Source organism: Halyomorpha halys, unplaced genomic scaffold (genome assembly GCF_000696795.3).
Source record: "Halyomorpha halys isolate HHAL.00 unplaced genomic scaffold, Hhal_1.1 Scaffold164.1, whole genome shotgun sequence".
Lineage (NCBI taxonomy): Eukaryota > Metazoa > Arthropoda > Insecta > Hemiptera > Pentatomidae > Halyomorpha > Halyomorpha halys.
The window spans coordinates 1,302,751-1,329,776 of NW_027108420.1; the positions used below are offsets into that span (position 1 = coordinate 1,302,751).

The 27,026-nt window shown below is 30.9% G+C and overlaps 1 protein-coding gene across 2 annotated transcripts in view; it reads right to left on the bottom strand.

Annotated features, from left to right (window-relative positions):
- LOC106678848 (sodium-coupled monocarboxylate transporter 2) overlaps positions 1 to 27,026 on the bottom strand; it is a 73,959-nt gene that overhangs the window by 33,817 nt on the left and 13,116 nt on the right. Inside the window, exons 4-15 of one of the 2 annotated variants that reach the window (XM_014417634.3) lie at positions 19,265 to 19,330; positions 18,963 to 19,014; positions 18,812 to 18,879; positions 17,183 to 17,337; positions 16,094 to 16,234; positions 15,268 to 15,376; positions 15,020 to 15,129; positions 12,177 to 12,360; positions 10,456 to 10,542; positions 10,220 to 10,386; positions 8,359 to 8,533; positions 5,678 to 5,862 (exon numbers count right to left, since the gene is read on the bottom strand). In XM_014417634.3, coding sequence (XP_014273120.1) covers positions 5,782 to 5,862; positions 8,359 to 8,533; positions 10,220 to 10,386; positions 10,456 to 10,542; positions 12,177 to 12,360; positions 15,020 to 15,129; positions 15,268 to 15,376; positions 16,094 to 16,234; positions 17,183 to 17,337; positions 18,812 to 18,879; positions 18,963 to 19,014; positions 19,265 to 19,330 — 1,395 coding nt within the window. In that variant the 3' untranslated portion in view covers positions 5,678 to 5,781. Of the gene's footprint in view, positions 1 to 5,677; positions 5,863 to 8,358; positions 8,534 to 10,219; positions 10,387 to 10,455; positions 10,543 to 12,176; positions 12,361 to 15,019; positions 15,130 to 15,267; positions 15,377 to 16,093; positions 16,235 to 17,182; positions 17,338 to 18,811; positions 18,880 to 18,962; positions 19,015 to 19,264; positions 19,331 to 27,026 lie in introns of those variants that run through there. The other variant, XM_067046744.1, reaches the window with a different exon arrangement.

The following is a 27,026-nucleotide window of genomic DNA, read 5'->3' on the forward strand; positions in this document are numbered from 1 at the left end:
TTTCTAATTTCAACAAAATATATAGGAACACTTCCATAGGCATTAGATTACGCCGTATCAAAACTACATAAATTTCCACTTTCGATTTTCACGGTGATGACAATAACTTGCCTGTATATCGGGAAGTTAAAACTGTCCTTTACACATATGCACTTTTATTTGAACTTTTTTTTTTACACCAGTTCGTATTACTAGAGTGTTCGGATTACATTTTAATTAATTAATTTGGGCTTTAACCAAAAGTGTACTTTCTTTTCTTTAATTTAGTTTAATTTTACTTCCAAGTGATTTTTTTATTAGTTATTAAGTTAATTTCCTTTTTTTAAATAACAATTTAGTCTTTATGTTTGTAATTAAAATTAAATTAGAACTCATTACGCAAATAAGGAAGTTTGTTATGATGCGTGTATAATATAAATACATCACTGCGGCTCGGCACATATAACAACATTCCAGGGTGCAATGGGAAGAAAAGAAAGTACATCTTTTCTTTAATTCAGTTTAATTTTACTTCTAAGTGGTTTTTTTATTAGTTATTAAGTTAATTCTTTTTTTTAAATAACAATTTAGTCTTTATGTTTGTAATTAAAATTAAATTAGAACTCATTACGCAAATAAGGAAGTTTGTTATGATGCGTGTATAATATAAATGCATCACTGCGGTTCGGCACATATAACAACATTCCAGGGTGCAATGGTATTAAGGCCTGTATACGGGGACTGATAAGGGAGTCTACCCACCCACCGGCTCATCGCTTTTGACGCAAGAATTTTGGGGTACAATCCAGGACCCTCACCCACCTAATTTACAATAGACCCAATCATCGACATCTGGATGAGGGCGGATGCTGCTGCGGGAGAAATATCATCGATATGCGCATATCGACCCCCCACTGTGAGTGACTTTTTTTTCCCATCTTTCACCAACTTCATATTTTTTTGTTTGTTTTTAAGTTACTTATTATTTCTTGAGTAAAGAAAATTGTTTTGTTTTATACATATATAAAAATATTTTCTTTTTTTTACTTCACACACTTTTATTTTTTATAACAACATTAACATTCATTTTCTATTTTATTCCTTTATATTTTAATTTAATTAAATTTGTATATCAGTAGGAAGGTTTTTTTTATTCTCTAATTTCTCTTTATTATTTTTATGTTTTTATGATACATTTCAGGTCCACCTTTTTTATTTATCACCCAAAACCAGTGAACAATTTTTTCTCTGGGGAAGAGGTAGGTTTTTCATTTAAGAAACGCCCCTCGCCCCAACATGTTTATGTGTTTCTAATTTCAACAAAATATTCTATGAACACTTTCATAGGAATTAGATTACCCGATATCAAAACTATAAAAATTTCCACTTTCGATTTTCACGGTGATAACAATAACTTACCTGTAGATTGGGGTGTTAAAAATGTCCTTTACGCTTCCACTTTTATTTGTAAACAAAAATCTTATTGCCTGTTTAGTTTAAAAAAAAAATTACTTTTTTTTTTTTTTTTACGCCAGTCCCGATTACTGCAGTGTCTGGATCGTTAATAACTCCTCTACCTTTTATCCGATATTCACGTTAATAGAACCGTTGGAAAGCTGAGTGTCTGCTCTTATAGCCGAAATCGACAAAAGTTATATTTGATGTTTTTTTGAGGGGAAAATGTGGGTTTCAAATGAGGGAAAATAATTCTCACGTTTTATTTTATATCTCCGGTTCTAATTTGTTTAATTAGACTCGCTTTGTGCCTTTTAGTGAAGTTTTTAGAGCCCTGAACAACTGCCTAGTTTGGTGTAGATAGATCGAGTAGTATTGAAGTTATTTCTATTTTTATAGAACTACTAAAATTTATTTTCCGATTTTTCCGAAAATTCGTATATAGGGGTTTCTCAAGGTGCTGAAAACGAATATCAACTTTGTTTCACTCCTAAAAACTCTTTTACCGCACTTTGTAAAGTAACTCCGTCTGAATTTTTTTCAATATTTTGAAAATTACGAGGCACAGGAAGAGTTTTTCTTCCTATATATATATATATATTCGAGCTGTCGAATCTTTGTTTGTCCACAATGGACTTTTGAATTATAAATTAAATGGACCGATTTACTTGCAGTTTTTTTTTTTTAAATACTAATTTTCACTACTAAAAAATCGTTTACTACACTTCCACATGTCATTCGGTCTGTTTACATGCATTTTTTTTTTTTTTTTTTCAAAATTTTCCATTTTGCCATGGGAATGGTTCAAGATAATGAAATCCCCGAATTCGTAACGAAAATATATTTTGAATAAAATTGAGAGTTTAATATAATAGAATGAATTAGCATGCAACTTTATAGCATGTATTGGTTCAATTTATGTTACCAAAACATTATAATAAAGTATTTCAAAATGTTTAATTTTAACTAAAAAATATAATAAACTTTAAAAAACTATCAATTTTATTTATTAAATAAAATCCTCAAATTTACTGCTTATACCGATATGCCATTTATTTCAACCTTTCTTTCATGAGATATTAAAAACGAATGACATCACCTATAATGGATCAATTTATGTTACCAAATCATAATAATAAAGTATACCTATATGTTTAATTTAACTAAATATATACATTTATAACCATAAATCGTTTTTAGTAAATCTATATATTTCCTAAAATACAGCAACAGCACAGCATTGCCTGACCCAAAATATAAAATAAAATATTTTTTTCAATATTTTTAAAATTACGAGGCACAGGGAGAGTTTTTATTTAAAAACTGTTAATACTTTCGGTAGTATATACCTGAAAATACCTTTGATAATAAAATTGCCTCAAAAAAATGGAAAAAATCACATAAATCAGACCAGTAAAAAATCAATTATCACACTTTCATATGACAGTAGAATATTTTTAATATAGTAATAATATTGAAGCACTGTGAGGGTTTTATTTTTATTTTTTTTTTAAAGTTACTAATTTATTCATCTCCTTGATTGAGGGATATGAAAAAAAAATAAAGATTCTATTAAACGATATTATATTCACAAAAATTATAAAAATATAATGTGGCTTAGGGTAAAGTAGATCAAAATGTTTATTTATGAACAAGCAAATCGTATTTGTTTAAACGTCGTCTCAAATACCTAAATTCTATTTTTCAAACAAACTAAAAACAATAATTTTTTCACCTTTATTTATTTCGAGGATTTATCGTTTTTTAATCCGGTGACCGTTGTGTATATATAATCGCTCATAACTCTTCTCCATTTTATTCGATTTCTACGTTAATAGAACCGTAGGAAACATAAATGTCTGCTGTTTTAACATTTGGAATGATAAAAACGAATGTCATGGCATACATTGGTTCAATTTTTGTTTCCAAATCATAATGATAAAGTATACCTACATGTTTAATTTGACTAAATACAATAATTTAAATCAAACTATCATACTATCATTAAATCTATATACACCCTAAAATATAGCAATAACGAAGCATTACCGGGTCAGCTAGTTCTTATATATAGTATGAATGAATACTCTAAATACTAATACGTATTGCCCTGAATTGTGGTGGATTATATTAATATTTTTCAATAAAACACAATTAAAAAATAACAATAATTGTGATACCTACCTTGAAGCAGCTAGAAACTGCTAAATACGACTGGAAATTTACAGTACAGCGTTTTTATATATTATTGAATGGGAAACTTGAGGGTGGGGAATTTTCAATGTCAGGCAATCTTGCTTCGTTTGTAGAAGTGTCCTGACCACTTCATTTCGCTCCTGGATTTTTCATCAGTCCTTAACAGAACTTCTATATAATTTTAATCATATCATATAGTATTATAACCAATATCAAAATGATTCAGAGGTTGTAGATATTAATAACTATTTGTTGAAGTACCGACCTCTTTTAATATAGTCAGTTGATATAAACAATTTAAAAACAACGTATGATCGTAATACATTTGGATATATTAAAAATCAGTGACGTAAGCAGAGGAGAGTACCTAGGGATTCTGACTAAGGTAAACGAGTTTTTTTTTTTCGAATTTGCAACTAAACGTTCCCCCCCCTCCCTTGCTTAGTATCCTTATGCAAGAGGAGTTTATTTAGAAATTTTATATACTCTCTATGAAACTGCGTAATATATGTATGTAAAGTGGAGTTTACATTGAAACATGCTATTATATTAAGTACATTAAAAAGATAAAAACGAACAAAATTAAAAAAAAATCACTTATAACAATAAATATTATATAAACTAACTATCTATACTATACAAAAAATAAATATATAAATACAAAACTGAATAAATATACTTGGTGAATAAAAACAATCAGCCCCAATATACATAAATATATTTAAGTGTAATAAAACAAGTACAAAATTCAAAAAAACTAAACCTGCTATGTATGTTTTGAGTTTAGTCAATAACATCGTTATGCGTGTACTTCAACTAACTATATACTTTAAAATAATTAAACTTTAAAAGAGAAAATTAAATGAATAAATTTCATCACTTCATCCCTCATCTTTTCTATTTTATTTTAATTTTTTCTTATTTAGTCCTGGTCTAGTGGGCCTAGTAGGTAAGTCTAGCTATGTTAATATTACTTATACGACAGTTACTGTCTAGTGGAAATAGGCTTTAATACTTGCCTCCTCTTTATTATATTTCTGATGTGAGAAGCACATTGTACAGCAAATTTTAATATTATAATCCATATTTTGACTTGGTACGCCATTTTATAATTTTTAGATTTATTTACTCGATTCAAGAAGAATTTTTACATACATTATTGTTGCTCCCACATAAAATGTACAATAAAATATAAGTCAGACATAAATTAGGAATTTGAAACGTGTTAAATCCTTATTAACGTTTATCTGCCGGTTATTCAATCAACTAAAATAATTTTCACAAAAATTAAAATTTTAGAGTATTTTAAGTCCCACTTGAATAAAATATTTGTCAAGGATTGCTGTAGATTCATGTTGGTTATAATACGATTTATTTTTTAGTGTTGATGAATTAATTATATTGCAATGCTTCACTCTACTGTGAATATAATATAAAAGTGGTCTATAATTAATTAAATTAAACGCCAATTAAGACAAAATTTTTTATTACTGCCATGTTAAAAGATAATAGGGAATTAAACATTTTATAGTGGACAGATATACAAATTTTAGTTCTTATACTGCGCATTGTTTTGTAATACACATCTAGATACCTAGTTGTTATGAAATAAAATTTTGCACCTGATTTTTTTGAGTGCGATAATTAAAATAGTTTTTCTGACTTTAATTTATATATATAATTTACTGGATGTATCATTATGTACAGTTGAAACATTCAATAATGATATAAAAATATATATATATTAAACAATTTATATTAGTTCATAGAAAACTTATTTATTTAAATAAAAATAAAATATTCTTCCAGTACAAGCTATGAAGGGTCTAAGGTTGGTACTCTACAAATCAAAAAAACGGCATCCTCGTTTCATAAAGAAACTAGAAGGGTCTTCCAAATCCAGGAACGATCCATGTCTTATATAAAAATAAATAAATTACTTTATACTACCGACCTGGACCTGAGAAACAGCAATTCAGTGCCTTAACCACTCTCTTAGATATGAAATTTATTTAATGGAATAATTTGTTTAAAGAAAAATTCATAATTGAAAATAAATTTTTTAATCCAACATATGAAAATAAACAATTAGAGAAAATATAAATATCTGAACACAGGTGATTCCTTAGTAGTTTTGTCCACAATGCTCCATCATGATGGTTTTTCTTTAGTCTTTCCTTCTGAAGGCTCTGACTCCGATAGTATAATGGTTTTCAGAGATTGTTTTTCTATCTGGAAACAAAAACATTGGTTCAGAAAATAAAATAAAAACTAAATTAAATGATATAATTAATCAAAAAGTGATCGAAACTTTGCCAATATAATAGTTGGTTTATTATCTTCTTAGGCGCGACAGTAAAATGGGATAATTTATCTATTAAAGAGTTAATGTTTTCTTTAATTTCTATGTATAAATACAAAATATAAGAATAAAAATTAGGGGTACAAAAAAAAAACAAAAAAAAAACTATCTTTTAAGAATAATGTTTTCCTTTAATTTATTTTTGTTTTCTTGGAATGGTTCTTAGGAGATAAAAAACAGGATGAATTGGCATAAAAAAATTAGCAATCCTAATAATAAACTGTAAAAGCGAAGTCGCGTTGTCCACCTACCTAAATATTGTATGTAAACTAAACGCTAAGTCTTGATGAAGGTGGGAGATCAACGCCACCCTTATCATCACCCCACAACCACCTTACAGGCTCACAACTCCACCCTAACCACCAATTTATTACACCTTTTTTATTAGTGGACTGATTTTCGTCCATTTTTTTTTTCAAAATGTCCCATTTTCCCATAGGAAGTTTTAAAGATAATGAAATTTCCGGATTCTCCAGTAGAAAAAAAGTTATTAAAAAAATTAAGCATGAGGCTCGGGGTAAAGTAGATCAGAAATTTTTTTTTACCAACCCAAATCAAATTAGTTTTTAGCTTCAATGAAATTAATTATAAATTTTTCGCCTCGATTTATTCGGAGCATTTTGTTTTTCCTCTGGCAACTATTTTTTCATAGAATTGTTCATAACTCCTCTTCGCTTCTCATTAATATAACCGTTGGAAAGCTAAATATCTGCCGTTCAGCCGACATCGAATAAGTTATATTTAACGTTTTTTATAAGGGCGAACTATGGGTTTCAAATAGGGAAAAGAAATCAGATGTTTTATTCTTTATCTCCAGTTCTAATTTGTTTTAAAATACCCGGTTTGCGACCTCTGGTGCTGTTTATAGAGCCCTAAAACCGCTGCCAAATTTTGGTGTATATTCGTTTCGATGTTATTTCCATTTTTTAGATTTTTAGAAAGAAATCAAAAGGGTAATATTTTGGGGGTAGAGCGAAAATTTCGGACTAAAAAATTTTATTCTCCAATTTTTTCGAAAAATCGTATTTAAGGATTTCTCGAGATGCTGGAAACGAATATCAACTATGTTTCACTCCTAAAAAACGTTTACCACACTTTCACAGGACAGTTGGTCTCTATCTTTTCAATATTTTGAGACCTGGGGAGTGTTTTTATTTAAAAACCAGGTAGCATATACATGAAAAAACCTTAGATAATAAAATTTCATTAAAGAATAAGATAAAATCGAACCGGTAATTGTTTTTTTTTTTTTAGGTAATATTTTTTATTTATTGATAGATATTACAATCTGCCACACAGTTGTGGGCAATAGGTAATAGTGATGAATGATCTCATACATACTAAAATAAATAAATATAAGAATAAAAAACAAAAAAAAAAAAAAAAACTCTCTTAAAATATATACAAACAAAAGAATTTACCAATGGGGAGTCTTGGCCGAAAAAAACAAGAAAAAAAAACAAAAGAATAAACAAAACGACATAATCAAACTATCTGTATGAAAAATAAATAAATAAAATAACATAATGATAAAATAATTAGTCTCTAGTCAGATTCTAATATACAATATTTACACAATTGACCTGCGGATCCCTGTGAGAGCTTGGTCTCATAAGATCCCAGCGCATCCCTCTCGCCGCATCACTGGTAATGAGCCAGTGGAGGCTGAGCAAGTGCACTAAAGCCGCAAACTCTCAACTTGAGGGGAGAATCTGACCATTGCCAGAACTCCAATTGTCCATTTTTTATTTTAATAAGTCCCTAGGCCACTGCCGTTTCAACGATGATATGGCGAAATTAGTCGTCATCAAATATGTTACCATGGTTACAGTCTTATCACTTCATCTATTTATATAAAAGGGAATGGTCGAATCTTTATCCACAATAAAATTTTAAATTACTGGACGTTAACTTGTAAACTTTTTAATTTACAAGGGAGAAATATTTTCAAATGTTTTATTTCAACCTTTCTTTTCTGAGATGCTAAAAACAAATATCATCGCTTTTATTGGATCAATAATAATATATTATGTTGCCAAATCAATAATAATAAAGTATACATATATGTTTAATTTTACTAAATACATAAATTTATAACCAACTATCAATTGTGTTCATTAATTCTATATACATCCTCAAATATATATAGCAATAGCGAAGAATTGCCGTGTCAGCTAGTTTAGTTTATAAGATTGAACTAGACTAAAAGTAATTTTAAAATATATTTCTAATTTTTGTTACTTGAGTGAAAAACGTGAATTATGCCATCAAATAACTTTACATTAATAGTTGAGTAAATATATACTTTTAAATTAAATGACAGATATAATATATTAAAAACTCGAGGTATCTTAGTTTAGATTCACCTTTTGTTGAGGTAGATATCTGTAAATTACGGGGGTGAGGAGATCCCTGTTGACTTCGGCAGCTCTGTTGAACCCCGTGAAGTAGCTGGCCACCATACCGACAGAAATGACAGTAGTCATACCGATGAGGGTGTACCACATGTAAGAGAGCTGAAGGATCCAAGCCACGCTTTGACTATTTAAAACAAATACAAGGTAAATGTAATTAAAATTTTTTTTTTAATTTTTCTAAAACATAAAAAAAATAAATAAAATACTAAGTCTATTATAGAACTTTGAACAAGAAAAGTCCTGTTATTTCTGACATTGTGGGAATTATTTATTCATTGCAATGAAAACGATTCGTTAAGTGGTGGTTTCCATTTTGTCAAGAATGAGTAAGATTGTTTGAATCAGGTATGTTTCCTGAGATACTTCAAAGTAGTTGAAACAAGAGATTATTACGGGCAAAATGAACCTGGTACAGATAACCGCATCTCTTTAATTTGACTTCTGGATTCTGCGTAAATATAAAACCTCAAATTTAGATGGATTAATTATTAAAAAAAAGGTAAAGTGAACCATCGTTGTTCACACATTATGCAAGATAGCGTTAAAAGGGCGAGTGAAGGAATAAGCCAGATTGGGTTGGTTAATAGTGTGGAGGTTGGTGGAAAGTGAATTGCATCAGCTAAGGCCAACTCTGTGTACTACATTTCTGATTTATAAACAATATGCATAAAATATCAGGGATGAATTTCCTGAATAAACTATTTTATAACCATTGAACATGATTTTTTCAATAAGAAAAAAATATTTAGGGGCAGTACGTAGCTCAGGCGGACAGGCGCAGGTATATCAATCTGAGATCTGTGGGCGGCATCGGTTCGAATTTGGCTTGGGGCGTTGACTTTTTTCATTAAGTTGCTGTCCCACAAAATGAAAAACTTGACCCCCACTATATTTAGTAAGTATAGGACGTCAATGGGAGTCTTGGGCCTACAAAAAAAAAATAATAATTTTTTTTTATTGCATATGAGAAAGGGTTATATAATTTCAGGCGAATAAATCCATGGTAAAATTAGCTTTAACTTTAATTAGCATAGGATTAAGGTAAAAAAAAAAAAACTTTAACTAAACTGCAACAGCCATGTATAAAATGAAAATCTTTAGAATTGAAATAATGGAAAAATTAAACAAATTTAAAGAACGATCAAATGCTAGAAATAAAAAATTAAAATGTGAAAAAGAAGAAATAATAAATAATAAAAAGGAAAAATAAATGAAGTATAACTTTAGTGCATAGAGTTCTTCTCTCACTTCTGTAGAAATTTGATTACCTGATAACAAAACTGTAAAAATCTCCACTTTCGATTTCCACGGTGATTACAATAACATGCCTATAGATTGGGGAGCTTAAAAATGTACTTTACACATGTACTTACTTATGTACTATTTGAAAAAAAAAAGTTATTTATTGCATGCTGAATTTGGTAAAAAAACAAACAAATTATTTGTTTTTTCTTTACGCCAGTTTGGATTACTGGAGTGTTCCGAATACCGAAGTCCTGAGATTACACAGTATTGTACATTACAAAAACAAATTTGAATAAACAAAAAATGAAACTAAATTACTTGAAATGAAAGAAATGGATTATATTAAAGGTAATATTAGAGATTGTTGATTAAGTTTATTAAGGTAGAAACATGCTTAACGCACTTGATACACACCTCTGCTGCTGCTGAAAGTCAGAATATTATTATATTAGAAAGGAGACAAAAATTAAAAAAAAGGAATGGCTTTGAAGATACATTAGTTTGGGCTTTGTTATATAAATAATAAAATAAGAATAATATCACTGTTGCTATACATATTAATCACCTGTTGCTGGGAGGGTAGGAGAAGGTAAGGTTGCTCGGTGGATCACAGCCTTCGATGGAGAAGGGTTTGGTCTGGTACCTGATGAGCCCTTTGGCGATGGCCAGCTGGGAGAAGATGCTAAGGCATCCCGTCACTAGGACCCCACTAATGCCACCAATCAGGGCTCCCTATGGAGGAAATAGTAACTCAGGATTATTCACAACTATTATTCACAGTTAAAATAGAACACTATTCACCTGAGCATTAGCCCAAGGGAAGAACATCCCCAGCGAGAACAGGCCCAGTAGAGGTCCTGCTGTTATTCCTCCTAAACTCTTTCCAGCCTGAAAAAGCATAAAAAATAAGTAAATAATATTAAATATCTTGCTGTGGCTTTCGAGTGTACTATGCCCTCCCCGTACACATTTATATTTAATTTATTCTTATATTTATATTTTGTATTTTATGTATTTGTAGTATCTCTTTCGGTTCCTGATGGGAACCGACTGAGGATGAATGCAATATATTTAACTCAAGCACTAGATACCATACACCCCCTTGCAATGGTATGCTAGATATGAATACTTGTAATTAATCATTGGAGTTCTTCTCCAACGGTATCGTGTTTACCAATTTACTAAGTTTATATGCAGGGATTCATAATTATAAAGTAAAGTTTTGGTTGCTTTATTTTATATTTACAGTCACATATACATGAGCAAGAATTATATTATGAGAGAGCATGGTAGATTTATTTCCTTAAACTTTAAGTTTTGAATTGAGAATTACCAGTTGGAGTCTTTGTTATTTATATTGGCTCTAAGTTTATCAATTCAATACTTGCCATTCGAAATACCACTGAAAGGTCTTACTTGTCTTGGTGCGTCGGTCAGCTTGGCAGTTGTCGCGGCGGCACGTCCATATTCCGCGGCCGGCTCTGGCTTGGCGGCGGACCTCTCTTCCTCCTCGAGCTGTGGCTTCCTCCTTCTCTCTCCAATCGATTCTCTCCTTCGTCAAAAACCGGCTCTCTTCCTAGTATTTCTCATAAACTGATATCTCCTTCCTCCACACCCCCTTTTTACTCTCTTTCTCCACTCTACTCCTGATTCCCCCCCATTTCCGATCCCTGTGTTTCCATTGGCCGAAATCCAGCCCCCTACTTTTTTTTACTTATAGTTCAGAGGGGTGGGCAGGTTTTATATAAATGTGTGGTTTGTGGTCTTGTTTTAATTGTGTTAATTTTGGACCATAGTGTCCCAGATATTCCATGTTAGGGATGGTTGAATGATGATTCAAATTTGGTTTGTATTAATTATAATTTTTACAATCAGCTCTCACGGATATGAAAAACATTTTTTTCACTAAATTCACTCGTAGTCGAAAACCCTCACGCATTTACTTACATTCGATTGCTTTTGATGTAAGGTTCAATTTTTGTTTTCACCTGGTCAGTGTGGCATTAAAGGGAATGAACTTGCTGATTTCATGGGAAAAAAAAGCTATCAATGGCGGATTTTTGAAACTGCAGCATTCACAAATTAAATAGTTTTTTGGGTCAGAGAAAAAGGCACTCGAAAAATGGCTATCCATTTGGTTTAAACAAGGAAAGATCTAGTAATGATCTGCCTCAGGATAGGACACTCAAGAGTGGCACAGGAGTACTTTCTGACGAAAGAAACACTACCGAAATGGACATTACTTGTGGAGCACCTTTAGCAGCAATGCACATCCTTGGCAGAAAAATGTTGTTATCTATTATATGAGGATTAAAATAAACTGTTGAGAGTAAATTGGATCATTTGTAGTTGGTGTTATTATTAAAATTATTTTAATAATTATTATATTTGATCGCCCCCTGGAGGAATATATGTCTAAAAATGATTCCCGAAACATTTATTTTGTTTGGTACTATTGTATTTTTTTTTTTATAATTTATGATCTTATTATGTTAAAATACTAATTAAAATTCATAAACGACCTGTATGAGAGCCCCTAGCTTCTCCACCAAGAAGACTAAGGCGACACAGAGAATTCCAATCGCGGCGGCAATAACCTTCATGATGCAGCTCGAAGTGGCCTCTGAAAGGTCTCTCTTCAACAGAGGCTTTATCAAGTCCTGGAATATGACTCCTGTCAGCGAATTCAGACCGGTGGACATCGTACTGTGGAAATAGAGGATTGATATAATATTTATTTGGTAGTAGAATTTTTAAAATAAGATTAGCAATCATTTCATTTTGGGCAGGACCTTTGAGAACAACGTTATACATTGGCAATTATCACACCAGACTGGTAAGTAAAAAATACACAGTTTTTTTCGTACCCTTCATTAGAATAGAGTTAGTACGTCATTCATATATAATACATGATATGTATTATATATACTTTTATTATGTTTTCTCTCTTTGATTGCCTTGTAGCATTATAAGGTGTTGATATCAGTCCAGCTAAGGTGGGTATAGTCTAGCTATAGTCAAAGGCTACGCTATGGAATTAGTTGAACGTGAAGGGACCGCACCGCTGGTTAGGGGGAAGTAAAGCACAGTGATTATGCTTGAGACTAGAAAGATATAGAAATTTAATGCAAGACAATCAACAAATGTAAAAAACTAATAAATAAAGATAAACAATAATAATTTGTGATTTTGGAACGAATATTCATGATAATAATATTATTTATTTTAAAGTGATAATAAAATTGGTTGAAAGTTAAATATCTCACTTGGTTTTATCCACAACTATATATTTGGCACCTAATGTGGTGAAAAATTAAAGTATATTTTATATAATTTTAATTTGAACAACTGTTACAACCCATGAAGGGTCATTACTTTGTACGGAAGTGCTGTTCTTAGAACAACCGTTAAACAATAAGATGATTTTTCAAGATCACGATCAACGCATTTATTTATTTTTTCCTAACACCTAAAGTTTTATTTACTATATACATAGAATAAATATATATTAAACCTAAATGTAAATACATATCCATACAATTTGGTACTTCCTATGCTACATGGCAGGGAGTGGTCTGGGCCCGCTGAATGCTGGGGTCAGAATATTGGTCGAGGAGCCGCTGGTCGGAGGGAGGGGTACAAGAACGGGGAGGGACCGCTCCATTGGAGAATATGGTTCAGGGGTGGAATGCTCGCCTGGCTGCCACGCTCAACCGCCAGATTTTTACCCAATCAAGGGTAGCCACTTTAGGTGGCTGGGTGTATCTTAAGAGTGCTCCTTAACTCAGTGGGTTGACTAATTATTTTTTACTATTTACAATTATTTAGTCACCCGTTCTTGGAATAGGAATGTTAACAGCTCTAATCATCGCTGGAGAAACTCCAGGACTCTGTACCCGATTCTAAGACGAGAAAGTTTCCAAGAACTGAATCGAGCTTCTAGAATTCTGTGTCGTGGCTAACCTCCCTCATGTACTTTCAGCTGTTTATTAGTGGCTTGAGTGAGAGAGGTTATAACTATTTAATAGTCGGTCTTAATTATTTAGAACCAATTAGTATCGAATTTATTGATATGTTTTTTTAAAATAAAATACAATTTTTGCACATCCGTTAATTAGTGTCAGTTATCACTATTAGTTGATTATTAATAATTAATTAATTGACCCCCATACTTCAATACTTAAGTTATAATTCTACTATTTTAATTGTTAGACCATTTATGGTTGGCATATATAAATATAAGGCATCTTAATTCAGTTCATAAAAAGGCTCATAAATGGTAACAAGAGGGAAGGAAAACAAATTTAAGTAGTAAAAAAAATGCAAAAAACAATTTAAAAAAAAAATGAATACACTCCCCGACGATGTTAATAAAAATTGAACCGATGGGTAAAACCGAAACGTAGATGGGAGGATTGCGTTAAGACTGATTTAGTAGATTTGGATTTGGAGGGACGTTACTTAACAAATGTATGTGGAGTTAGGTGGTATTGGAATCGAACATTTGGGTTCGCTCAGACCTTATTTTATTATTAATATAGCAATAGGATTATTAGACTTATCCGACGGATACTAGGGATTAGACGTATCATTTCTATTTACTATTTCCCTACAAACGTAGTTGATTTCGTTTCAACCTCCAGACTGTTTTTGATTTATGATTGTTGTGTACATCCAGTTCTCTCTTTCATCTTTATCTCGTTATGAAGCCTAGTGAACACGAGTCGTTTAAGCCATGATTATTCGGTAAGAATATTTAATCTACTCAAATGGACAAAAATGGTACATAAAGACCGAGAATCATGCGAGAGCATATTTCATTCCCCATGTAATATGTATGCATTTGTTAATGTTATTATTGTTTTAGAAGGGTACGCTAAAAATTCAGATCGTCTATAATCCACCAATCCTATTGGTAACAGTTTTATTATAATATAACTACACGAGAAATTCAATTTTTAACAGAGGAATGATAGAGTCTTAAAGTAATGATAAATTTTAGAGTATTCAAACGTAAGGGAATTCTCCTTTTTCCTTACGAGTAAATATTCTTACCAGATAATCGTGGCATAAAAGGCTCACGGATGAAAAAGAAGATAAAGAGGAAATGAAAAATTTGATCTAAAGTGCAAACCAGAAGTAAAAACAGTCTGAAGGTGATATTGAAATCAATCATTTAAACATAACTTTGTTGATAAATAGAGATTATATATAAAATAAATAATTAGTAATGTCTGTCTTATAACTGATAAGTGCAATAGCATTAACTGCAAGCGAAATAAAACATGGATTAAGCTCCAAAACTCAAAGAGAGTGTATTTGGATAGCGACATTGGATAAATTAAATGTTAATTGTCTCACTTACCTCAATGCAGCACTGAAAACTCCAGATACGAAGAGACCAGGAAGGCCTGGAATTGAAGTACCAACCTCCATCACAAAATAAGGCAAAATCTGGTCCGACTTTTCTATTTTCTAAAAAAAATCATTTTCTATAACTGCTGGTTAAATGAAATTCGTTGTAAATAAATATTTCCAAACTGAACTTGTAATAATTATATTTTATGGTCATAGATATGTGAGAAATGATATGTAATTTATAAGTAAATTTACTTTGCTTGAGAGAGGATCACAGTGATAGTAATAAGCGAAGACGACCAAACCGGTGAAACAGCACATGGCTACAAGGATAATAATTCCAATAGTCAAGTTAGCTATAGTCCTGTGGAATTAATTAAATTAATTATAGCTTAGAATAGTGAATGATTACTTTTTTAACAGATTATGTATATATATATAGGAAGATCAATTTCAATTTTATTGGAACTGGATAAATATAAAGTGATGGAATAAGCGGGATTTGAAAATGGTGAGGGTATTGGAGCAGCGGATAGGAGTAGGAAGATGTAGATCTGAAAGGAAGGATCCAACTAAAGCTTCGGTTAGGCGGGCCATTGTATAAGGTGAGTGAGTCAAATATGGCCTAGGTCTTATTATCGCCTAGTGATGATAAATAATACAAATATGCAATTACTAAAAAAAAAAAAATAACAGGAGGTTGTGGAAGATTCTGTAGTGTAGCTTTGAAGTCAATTGACACATTTCGTTTCTACTTTTGAAATAAGTTCTGATGTTTTTTGTGAATGATATAGTTGAGCTATCTGGAACCTGTTAATGATTTCGATAGCTAAGGATTTCTACTTTCAGGATACCTCTATGGATTTCTTATTTCTTTTGTTTAAAAGAAGTAGACGTACTCCAGTGAAAACAGAGGGTTACCTTGATATGGCCCATTTACCCTAAAGGAGGCCATATTACGACTCTATTTGTTTCCTGTTGTCATCGAGTATATATGTTCGAGTATATTTTTCATCATAACTATTGAAACACTATTTCGTGAGGAAAGAGGACAGAAGAGCAACTAAAATGGTGGACTCACATGTTGGCTTTGGCCCGGGTCGGCATCGCGAGGCACCTCTGGACCATCATCTGGTTGACAGAGCAGGAGGCCAGCCAATAGAAGTAGTTGCCAATGACAATACCCCACACGCTGTGTCTGATCCGAGGGTCCGGATCGAATCTGAAACGTAAAATAATAATTTAACAAAAGTCATTCTATAATTATAGTAAGGCCTCCACACATAATCAAACAATTGTGTAACAAACGTGCGTTTTGTAATTCTATTAACTTTGGATTTGAAGTTTCATCGTGTGGCGTTGTTTGAGACCTAATTTTATGCAAAAGAACGTTGTACAACTGTTGATTGTTGCGTTTGGACATCTTTTGAATAAAATAACAGGTAAATCGTTATCTATTCTTTGTGACGAAACTATATTGTTGTATAGAATAAAAAAAGTTTTCAATCAATATTAACCAGAAATTTTCCACTTGAAAAATAAAATGACGGAGAAACGAAAACCTAGATATTTTCCTTGGTTTTCATAGAAAAAAAAATGGCTGAAATAATAAAACTATAAATAATTAGATGTTAGATCGTAAATTAGTTTGATTAAAATCATTTTTTAAAATTTGGTTTAGTATGTAATTCAATCATCTTTTAAATAAGGAGCTAGAATATTACGTAAATGTTAAACTTTTTAATATTTTTATTTGTCATGTTTATAGACAATGAAAATACGGAGCATAGAGCTCATTCCCACCAGATGGCGGCATGTCAATTAGTGATGGCAGCACCTATTGTATCTTTATTAAAATTATTATTTAAAGATAATAATATTGTAAGTATTGATCATAATGAACAACACTTTCTCAAAGCTTGTATGATTTATGGGGGGGTTTAATGACTCGGTATTTAATTATAGTATCTTAAATCGTTATGGCAAAGAAAATCCTTCTTCAGTGTTTTCGTAGATGGTGACGACAAGATAGAGGATAAGAGGGAACCTTGGGGAGCACTTGGATATAATCTATCTTACTCCCACTGACCTGAATAACAATTGACCCACTGAATCTCTTAGGTGTATCCATACTTGCATGTACCATGCTGCCCGAGCATACGTTACTTACACATCGAATTCTATCCTCCCCGACTCTAGGTTCCTCTTTATGACTTCCGACACGCCACCTACATTCAAGATCCCGATGACCATGACAATACCGATAGCCGCAACCATCATCATCATCTGAACTGTGTCCGTCCATACCACTGCCTTCAGTCCTCCCTGCAACAAAATAGGATGTAAAAATACTTAATACTAAATAAAACATAAGGGGCTATATCTACGGATGATCGTAAAACTAATATTGCCATACCGGATTTACACCACTAATAGACTAAAAGAAGCATTAAATAATAAACCTATCCCTTTGGCCAAATCCTAAAATATTTAGGAGTCTCGTTAGACAGTAAACTTTTGTTCAACCATCACATTAATCTAAAATTAGAAACTATAAAGAAAATAATGCACGACATGTTTCCATATTGTAATAATCAAAATTACCCCCTAGAAATAAATTGAAATTCTATAAACCAGTACTAAAACCTATTCGTATTTTATGAAGAGTTGTAGCGTCTTTACACCTCCTTCCGTCGTAAATAATGGGGTGTAAAAAAATTACTGTTTTATCAAATTCAAGATTTCAAAGAACTATAAATATTTTAACACTTACCAATACTTAATAATCCCTATAGAGCATTATCTAAGATTGTTTAATCCCATTCAACTTCTTCAAAAAAAGCCTCAGTTTAGTTATTTGTTTCAAAGAAGAATTTAAGCTATCACTGGAAAAAATTTCATAGCCGCTGAAGAAACACGTGAAATTATTAAATATAAAGGGGAAGGTGTCCTTGAATAGCGCATTGCGCGACGTTATTGATGAGGTTCTGCAGGAAGCTGTTGAGTCAAACCGTCTATAAAACCTGGAATCTGCACGTCGATTTCGACTATTACAGCACTTACTAGACAATCGGTCTATACTCCCAATTCATTACAAAAGACTGATCTACATGATTGTAATTAGGCCAATCTGGACATATGGAGTTGAGCTTTGTGGCTCCACTAAAGCATCGAATTCCTCTTGTATCCAATCCTTCGTAAAATCCTCAATGTTCCTTACTTTGTCACAAATAAAATCATACATAAAGATCTTAATATTCCATATGTAACCAATTCAGCCCGAAACAGATATCATTCCTTCCATTATAAAATCCCTAACCGACAAAATCCACTATTTTCTAACCTTGCCTCCTCTTTCATTCTTGACAATCCTCCAAGGCGTCTGAAAAGAAATTGGCCACGAGATCTGCAAATGTAAAACGTCATTAGAGTGCTACCAATGGGTAGTTTCGCTACACGCCTGTAACACTCCATTTTAACTGAGATCAAACTTACTAAATGTATAATTATGTACACTTGTAAATTCGAATAAAGATAATAAAAATTACAAACCTTCGGAATCGACCATAGAAAATATATCTTTACGAAGATTCAATAGTGAAAATAATGGACCAAAAGGTGAATTCGTTTTTTTTCCCCAAATTCATTGCTATGAGGAGCATATATTTCTTAAACGACAGATACGAAAAGAAAAATAACAACAAGGTTTAGTACTTTTCAGATATTTTAAAATGTTATACTATAAATTATACTTAATTAAGTAAAACATAATAATAAAAACAAATATATAATTAATTACCAAACTGGTGTAAAAAATGCAGACGGTGCAAACAATCGGTGTTATGAGATGAAGGTTGATGCCGGTCACTGAAAGCAGATAAGACTATAAGGAATGTACATTCCGTCTTGACAAATATGTGATAACAAAAATTAAAAATTATTTCTATTACCTTGGCTAAATGCTAGAGCAGGTACGTAAACAACTATTGGGATGTAGAGCAACTGAAAATATCAATTAGTAAAAATATTGCAGATATTGCTTCAGTTATAAAAAAAAAAAAATCATTTTTTCTGATGTCAAAAATAGTAAATCACATTTCTTATATATAAATTATAAAATTTATATTATGTATACCGTATAAATATAATTTATCATATTATATATAAAGCATACAATTTTTAATATGATAAAGTAACAGATATATGTTTAATGAATACTTGTTTAAAGGAAATTACGAAAAAAAATACATACCATTTTTACGATGAACAGACAGGATCCCAGAGTTCTTACTTTTTTGTTGAACCTCAACCGAAGGTACTGTAAACAAAGATGTATTATAATTATAACATCAAGAAATTGTTTATTCTTTCATTATTTATAAATAAGATTGATGGCCTGTTATTTAATGACAACAGGCTTCAAGACTTTTAAATTAAAAAAATAATCGGTTAAAATAGGTATTCGAAAACTCTTATCAAGCTATTTTGCCTTCGTTTTTTTTATGAGCCTTCAATTGTTACAAACTATACTCCACTATGTTTGAGTACTTTGTCTCTCAGGAATCATTTCAAATCAATATTTCAAGAATCGAGAGAGACATCGATACTTCTTTCGAGTATTGAATGTAATGAAAAAATAACTATAATACGAATAAACAAATCGTTGTCCCAATTCAACAATGGAACATCTAAAAAAATGTTATCTTAGCAATAATATCTATAACTACAAGGGCCGGGGAGAAAAAAAAAGGGAGTTATTTCACCCCACTTTTTTAACACTTTAATAAAAACTATTCATAATTACTAGTCAAAATCGATGAGTGACAAGTATAAGAAAGGAGAATAAAAAATAGCGGGTTTCAAAACGTTAAAAAAAATAATTTTTCATTTGGAGCTCAATATCATTAAAACTACAAATAACACTAGAAAACCTATGAGGACATTATTTATAGTAGAGTAAATTTTCCTAAATATGAGACTTAATAAAGCTATTTAGATTAAATATTTCCCGAGATATAACTTTTTAAAAACAACATATAAAAAATGTATAGGAAGATGATCAGGGTTGCGGTCAAAGGAGAAACAAAAATAGTTTACAAAAATAGTTTCTCCTTTGACCGCAACCCTGACCATCTTCCTATACATCAAATTTTACTGTCAACTATATATACATATATACATAAAAAATGTACTGCAAAATCAGTAGTTAGTGAATTAATTTCGAGAAATCTATATCTCAAAAACCATTAGACATACAGATCTCTATTAGTACTCAAATTAAAGCTAGTTTAATGTACTATAAAGTAGTTTACCTTTGTAGGAGTAGAAGTTTTTATAATATTTGACAAAATAAATTCACAAAATGTTGATTTATAGTTTTTGGATAAAGTATTTGATTTTTGAAAAAATATATCTCAGGAACCATAAGATGTATATATGTCTACCAACATTCAAAATAAAGGTAATTTAATTTACTATACAATCATTTATAAGACATATATCTTCTTAGTGGTAGTATTTTTTACGAAAATAAAATATGAATATAAATTTTGCACATGAAATTTTGTCCAAACAACTATAAATACATTTATTTTAGCAAATATCACGAAAACTACTACTCCTGTGAATGTAAGTGTAATCGATTACTTTATGGTACGTTTAACTAGTTTTAATTTGAGTGCTGGCAGACATCTGTACGTCTTATGGTTTTTGAGATGTGTATTTATCAAAATAAATTCACTAATTTCTGATTCAGTGGATTTTTCAGAAAAAAAACTACTTCTCATGAATCATTGAAAGTAAATAGCTCATTTTTCAGAAAATTTACTCTACTTTAAATAATGTTATCTTAAGGTTTCTAGTGTTGTTGGTTGTTTTAAAGATATAGAGTACCGAGTGGAAATTTTTATAACGTTTTCAAACAGCCGCCATTTTTATTTTCTCTTCCTATAATTAGCAGACTCGTCAATTTTGACTATTAATTATACATAGTTTTCCAAGTAATAAAAAATTGGGGCCTTTTTCTCCTCTTGGGCTCTGACACTATGGGTCTGTGGACCTCTCTTCTGTGATACCTTGGAAAACAGACAGTCTTAAGTACCTTCCTTACATTCTGTTTATATATCATATAGTGTTTAGTGTTATGTCAATGGTGGTCAGTGAATAAAGAAAATTGCTTCACACTTTTTGGTCTTTATGTGATAATATACGCACAGTAGCATTAGTCTTGTAACATCTGGGAAACCTCAGGTTACAATAAATTATATATTAGCATATTATATATGCTACTAGATAGTCGATAATGAGTTTGATAGAGGTATTGATTTAGGTCTCAAAATCAAAAAACGGTAATAGACTACAATTTTCAAAAACGTATCTCTCATTACACATCTTTCGATTATTTTTATTATTACTATTCTTTTATTTTATTTATTTTTTCATGTACATAGTTTGATTATGCTTATTTTCTTTATCCTTCTGTTTGTATATATTTAGAGAGAGATTTTATTTATTTTTATGTACATTTTTTCATTTATTTTTATTCTTATTTTATTTTATTTTAGTATTAATGAGATCAGTTAGTTATCTCTATATTTTTATGTACATTTTTTCATTTATTTTTATTCTTATTTTATTTTATTTTAGTATGAATATGATCAGTTATCTCTATAACTTATTGCCAAACAACATTCTGGCAGATTGTAATATTTATCAATAAATAAAGTTTAAAATAATTTTTAAAAGAATATTTAAATATATTTTTAATGCATAAATGTTGACAGCTTTTATTATACTGAATTATTCTTCTCTAATTACATCAAGATAGAATATGAATGTAACGTTAAAACGAAAAAAAAAAATTAACATATAAAAAAAAATGTTAGATTTTAAAATAAAATCCTGGGAGTAAGGCAAGACCCAAAGGAAGAACAATGAGGCCAGAAGCAGTTTGTGTCAGTTCTAACGAGTCAGGTCTGTTCTGGAATGATTCAAAAAGCAAGAAGAAATAGTATTTAATTTATATACTAGTATTTATTTATGTATAAATTAGAGAAATATATTAAATTTATAATAATAGTGGATCAGTAATAAGGAGAAAATGGTCTCCATGCGATAAATATTTTTAAAAATCATTTTTAGTATTAATATTCAATGGATATAATTTATATCCTTCTCAATTTTTGTATTCTACTATCATTGATGCGATGTTTTAATAATGAAGATTGGGACAATTTAGATATATATATTTTTTTGAATTAATAAATCTATTAGTTTCGAACAAAATAATGAAATTTTATATAAAATATATTTTCTTCAAGAAGATGGAAGATGTTAGTTTCGAAAAAGATAATAAAATTTTATATAAAATATATTTACTTCAAGAAGATGGAAGATGGGAATAGAAGATGGTCTCAAACTTTACTTTTCCAAACTTCAAAAACAATCGATCGCTGATAATTACTTGAAGATAGTCTTCTCCTACCACAATCACTCATTCAGAATGTTTAACATTTTCTATAACCCTTCTTACAATCGTCGTGTTAAGATACTCTACAGCTTGTTGTGGGCAGTGTTTTGATCTGACAATGGACCACGTATGACGTAAGCAACTGTCAAGGGACGAGACTTTTCTAGCTTCCATATGTAGTTGTGGTTTATGTTAGTAGAGGGTAGATTTTCCCGAACCATGTTCAGTACTGTCCAAGAAGGGCCATCCGTGGCTCAGGTCATTGTCACCTGGGAACTTTGGCGGCGCCGGTTCGAATCCAGCCTCAGGTGTTGACTTTTTTAATTGGTGTTGTGGTCACATGTAAAGAAAGCTAGACCCTCACTATGGTTAGAACATAATTTTTGTTATTATTAAGAAAACATATTTTTTCTTCACACTCTTAGCTGTTTCTACATGAGCCATTTTTGAACATGAAGTTGGAAAATCTTCTCAAAAAAGGAATGGAGATACAGAGGATTACAGAAATATTAAAAACCGCAATTAAACTACAGATGAAGTCGTACTACTTGCGAAAAGACAATTACTGTTCTGCATGCTGGATAGTTCATTAACTATGAAAAACTCATGCACGAATACAAAATTCCCTATCTTCGGTAATGAAGAAGCACAAATAAGTTTAAACCGCCATATAGTTTTTAAAAAAACAAATTTGGGACTCCTCCCATTTGTTGACGTCTATTTTCAAATTAACTATGCAAACGTTGGTAAGCTATGACCAACAAATTAGACTAAGTTAATTGTCTTCCTTGTCTTTAGAAAAGCACAGGACTCTAATAGTAGGCATTTAGGCAAAATTAGTGCAGTAGAAATAAACTTAGGAAAAACGAGAAAAAATTGGATGCGGACAGATGCAGTCAGAGTGGAATATTCTCCTAATAAGACCTAGTAAGTGGAAGAACGACAACTGCGGTGATTTGGACATGTGTGCCGAATGCCAGATGAACATAGATCTATTAGCTTCATGAATACAAGGCTAGATGGTGTACATAGCTTCTGGAGCTCCAAGTCCAAAAGACTTGATTTAGCACATTTATTAGAAACGAGTAGAAAATTCGGTTCGAAAGATATCAGATACGAATTTTTTTTCTGTTCTTGAAGAAATTGTATAGTTAAAAAAATTGAAACAAATAAGATTCGAATAAGTGGGAGTGGAAAACGCATTGGTAAGGCGCTGTGCTACTAACTACAATGACTTGAGTTCGAATCTGGCTGTGGCAGATAATTATTTTCTGTATAATTATATTCTGTTTTACAGTTAGTCAGCCATATGGATTCGGGAGCCCCCCCAAGGGGGGGGGGTCAAGTTTTCATTTCGTGGGACCGTCACTGAAATGATAAAAGTCGAACCCTGGGCCGGATTTGAACCGACAAATTTGCAGTCATGGGGCAGTCGCTTAACTCCCTCTGATACACACGGCTCCATAAAGTGTGTACTCTTAATTGGGTAACAATCTGGGTCCTGTTTCATAATGAAACCTAATAGTATTAGTTCAATATACAATTATAGAAATAACGTGGTAATAATACTAATACTTATTTTTTTCATAATAGAGAGGACTATTAGAGATAGTACATGAGTTAAAAAGTACTAAAGTACAAGTTACTATTGTAGAAGTCAGTGTAATTGAATTAAGATAAATCAAAAAGACTAAAAGTATTAGTTTGTACTTTATTATGAAAAAGGGCCCTGGTGGTGGGGTGGGATTTTCATCAAATACCCTCCTTGCACAACTGTTGGTCAACTAACTGTACTTTCTTTCCAAGTACTGCAAACTGCAATACTTTTATTAACGTTAAAATATTCAAATTTCCTGACGTTTATTGATAACTCACTAGTATAATTTTAGCTTATCAGTCTTCCAAAAGAATTTCAAAGCAACCTAATTACCCTTCCCTCTACAAAACCTTCTTTAAAATTCTTAAAATTTGTTTAAATACGAGTCTATTTTTACTTCCACTTGCCTATAGATTGAATATGTGGTAAGAGGAAGTAGTGCGATCGTGCGAAAATTCGAATCCTCATTTTTCGACCGAAAAATACGTTTCCAGACCTCCAGAGTCCAAATAACCAAGTATCGCAAAATGGTCCGTGCTTGCCTGTGAATAACCTAGCTCAGAAAAGAACAGTCATACGAAATTTAAAATACATATTTAAGGGTTGTTATATTTCTGGGATGTAACAGCAACTTTTTCGATAGAATCGACTAACTGAAAGTACTCCTATGTCTGTTCGGTTTTTCAAAAACGGCTTGAACGATTTTGACTAAACACCTTTGTACAATCAAGTGATCATTAATATCTGTAAGGTCTCAATCTCACATGAATTTTGTAACACGGCTTAAATGACGAATTAAAAAAAAATCTTCTAAAATACTTTTAATTTTAAAAGTTAATAAAACATTAGATAAATAAATATAAGTGAATAAACTATAATTAGATATAGTATATAGATAAAATGTTAAATTAAGTATGTAAAAATTATAAAAAACAAAACAAAAACAAACGAAGGAGATAACAAACAGGTGAAAAATAAAAGCATAATAGAAATATTTGGTGATGATAATAAGATGAGCGTAAAATTATTGAATCTTAATTAAGTTTAATATATGGCTGTAGGCATATGAGATACAGTGTTTATAAATTTTGTGGTTAACTGGATGGGGTTCAAGGTGTATATAAATGGATTCTGATATGAGTCTCATTTTTTTTTTAATAATTTTTACATATTCAATTTTACATTTTATCTATGTACTATATTTTATACCTTTAGTTTTCTTAGAGACCTTGGGAAAGGATTGGCCTAATGGGTAAAATAACGATTAAATTTACAAAATATCAAACGCAATCTTTTATGTTAATCATTAAACTCACAATTAGTTTTGTCATTTCGTCGTTTTCTCTATTATTATTTACTTTGGGCTTCCTGTTCGAGCAATTATAAAGTCTTTGACAAAGGGAAGGCCTGCTGGTTACCCTTTATGGAATCAATAACTAACTTCCAAGGTCTTCTACTTAGCTGCGAAAATGGAAGTACTTAGCTATAAAAAAGTGACTTGATAAGGATTGTGAAGAATAGTTCCTTCCTCTTAGCAATATGACAGGCAGTAGTGTAATTGTCAACTTGCAACACTATCAAAGAGTGGTATGTTACATGGAAATGAAGAATCACTAGCCAATGTTTCATTTACTTCTGAAAAAGATGTAAGTTAAAAGGATAAATTGTAGAGTCATTGCTTTTCATAAAAGGGTTTTATATAGTTCAAATAAATACTCTATGTCACTATTAAAATGAAATAAAAACGTATGCCTTGTACAGCTTCCTCTTACGCATTTTCTGTTCTCGAAATTGCATTTCCTGTAAAATCTGGGTCATTTTTACACTATTCTCCATCTTTTCTCTCAATTTTGACCAAAAATAACCAGTATATTTTATTTGAGTCATAACGACAAATTTTTTTTACATGTTTCATAATAGTTGAGATTTAATAAAATATTGTAAACCTTTTTTTTTTTGTGATTCATTGGAAATATAAGTGAAATTTTCTATTTTCCTGACACTCATCATTATTGTTGTACATGGCCAGATGGAGATTGGCGAATTTTCCACAAAATATTGTGTAAGTTTTTTAATAAAAAAAACCTATTAATTACATCGCAATTAAAACGAATATATTCTACAATAACAGAATTTCAAGCCTTCGTCAGGGCTAAGAACAAAACGTAATAACAACAAAAACCATAATAAATAAAAGGAATTACATAATGATTAGAAAATAACTAACAATATAGGTAAGTAGGTTGAAAGAAAAGGTATAGTCTAAACATTATATGAGATAAAATAATAAGTATATCTAAGATAAAGGGTATATGAGAAAAAGTAATATTAATTAATAAAATTAATATTAGTAAAAGAATAGGAAAGAAAAAAAAATACGTATGTCTAGTTAGTAAATGTGTGTATAAAATGAAAATTATTTAAAATTAAAGTCATGACAAAAGTGGGAAAGAAAACGTAAGAAAAATATAAAAATGTAAGTAAAATAACTTTTTTTTCTTTCTTTAATCATATTATTTAATTTACATATTTAATTACTTACATATGTGTTTTCTTTCCTATTTTTTTCATAACTTTAATTAAGTCCGTGGCGAGACTATCATTACCGTCGTGAGGGACGCTTAACTAAGCATTCAAAAAAACAACTAGTGCTTTAAAAAAAAAAAAAAAATGTCATTGTTATGTTGGCAACAATCAATATAGAGAGAAAAGTTAATATTATATTTCAGCCTCTACTGGCTCATTACCAGTGATGCGGCGAGAGGGATGCGCTGGGATCTCTTGAGCTCTGCTCTACCACTTACACGTGGGGGATAGAGTGGGCTCAGGGATCCTCAGGTCGATTGTGTAAATATTGTATATATTATTTTATTTATTTATTTTTCATACAGATAGTTTGATTATGCTCATCTTGTTTATTCTTTTGTTTGTATATATTTTAAGAGTTTT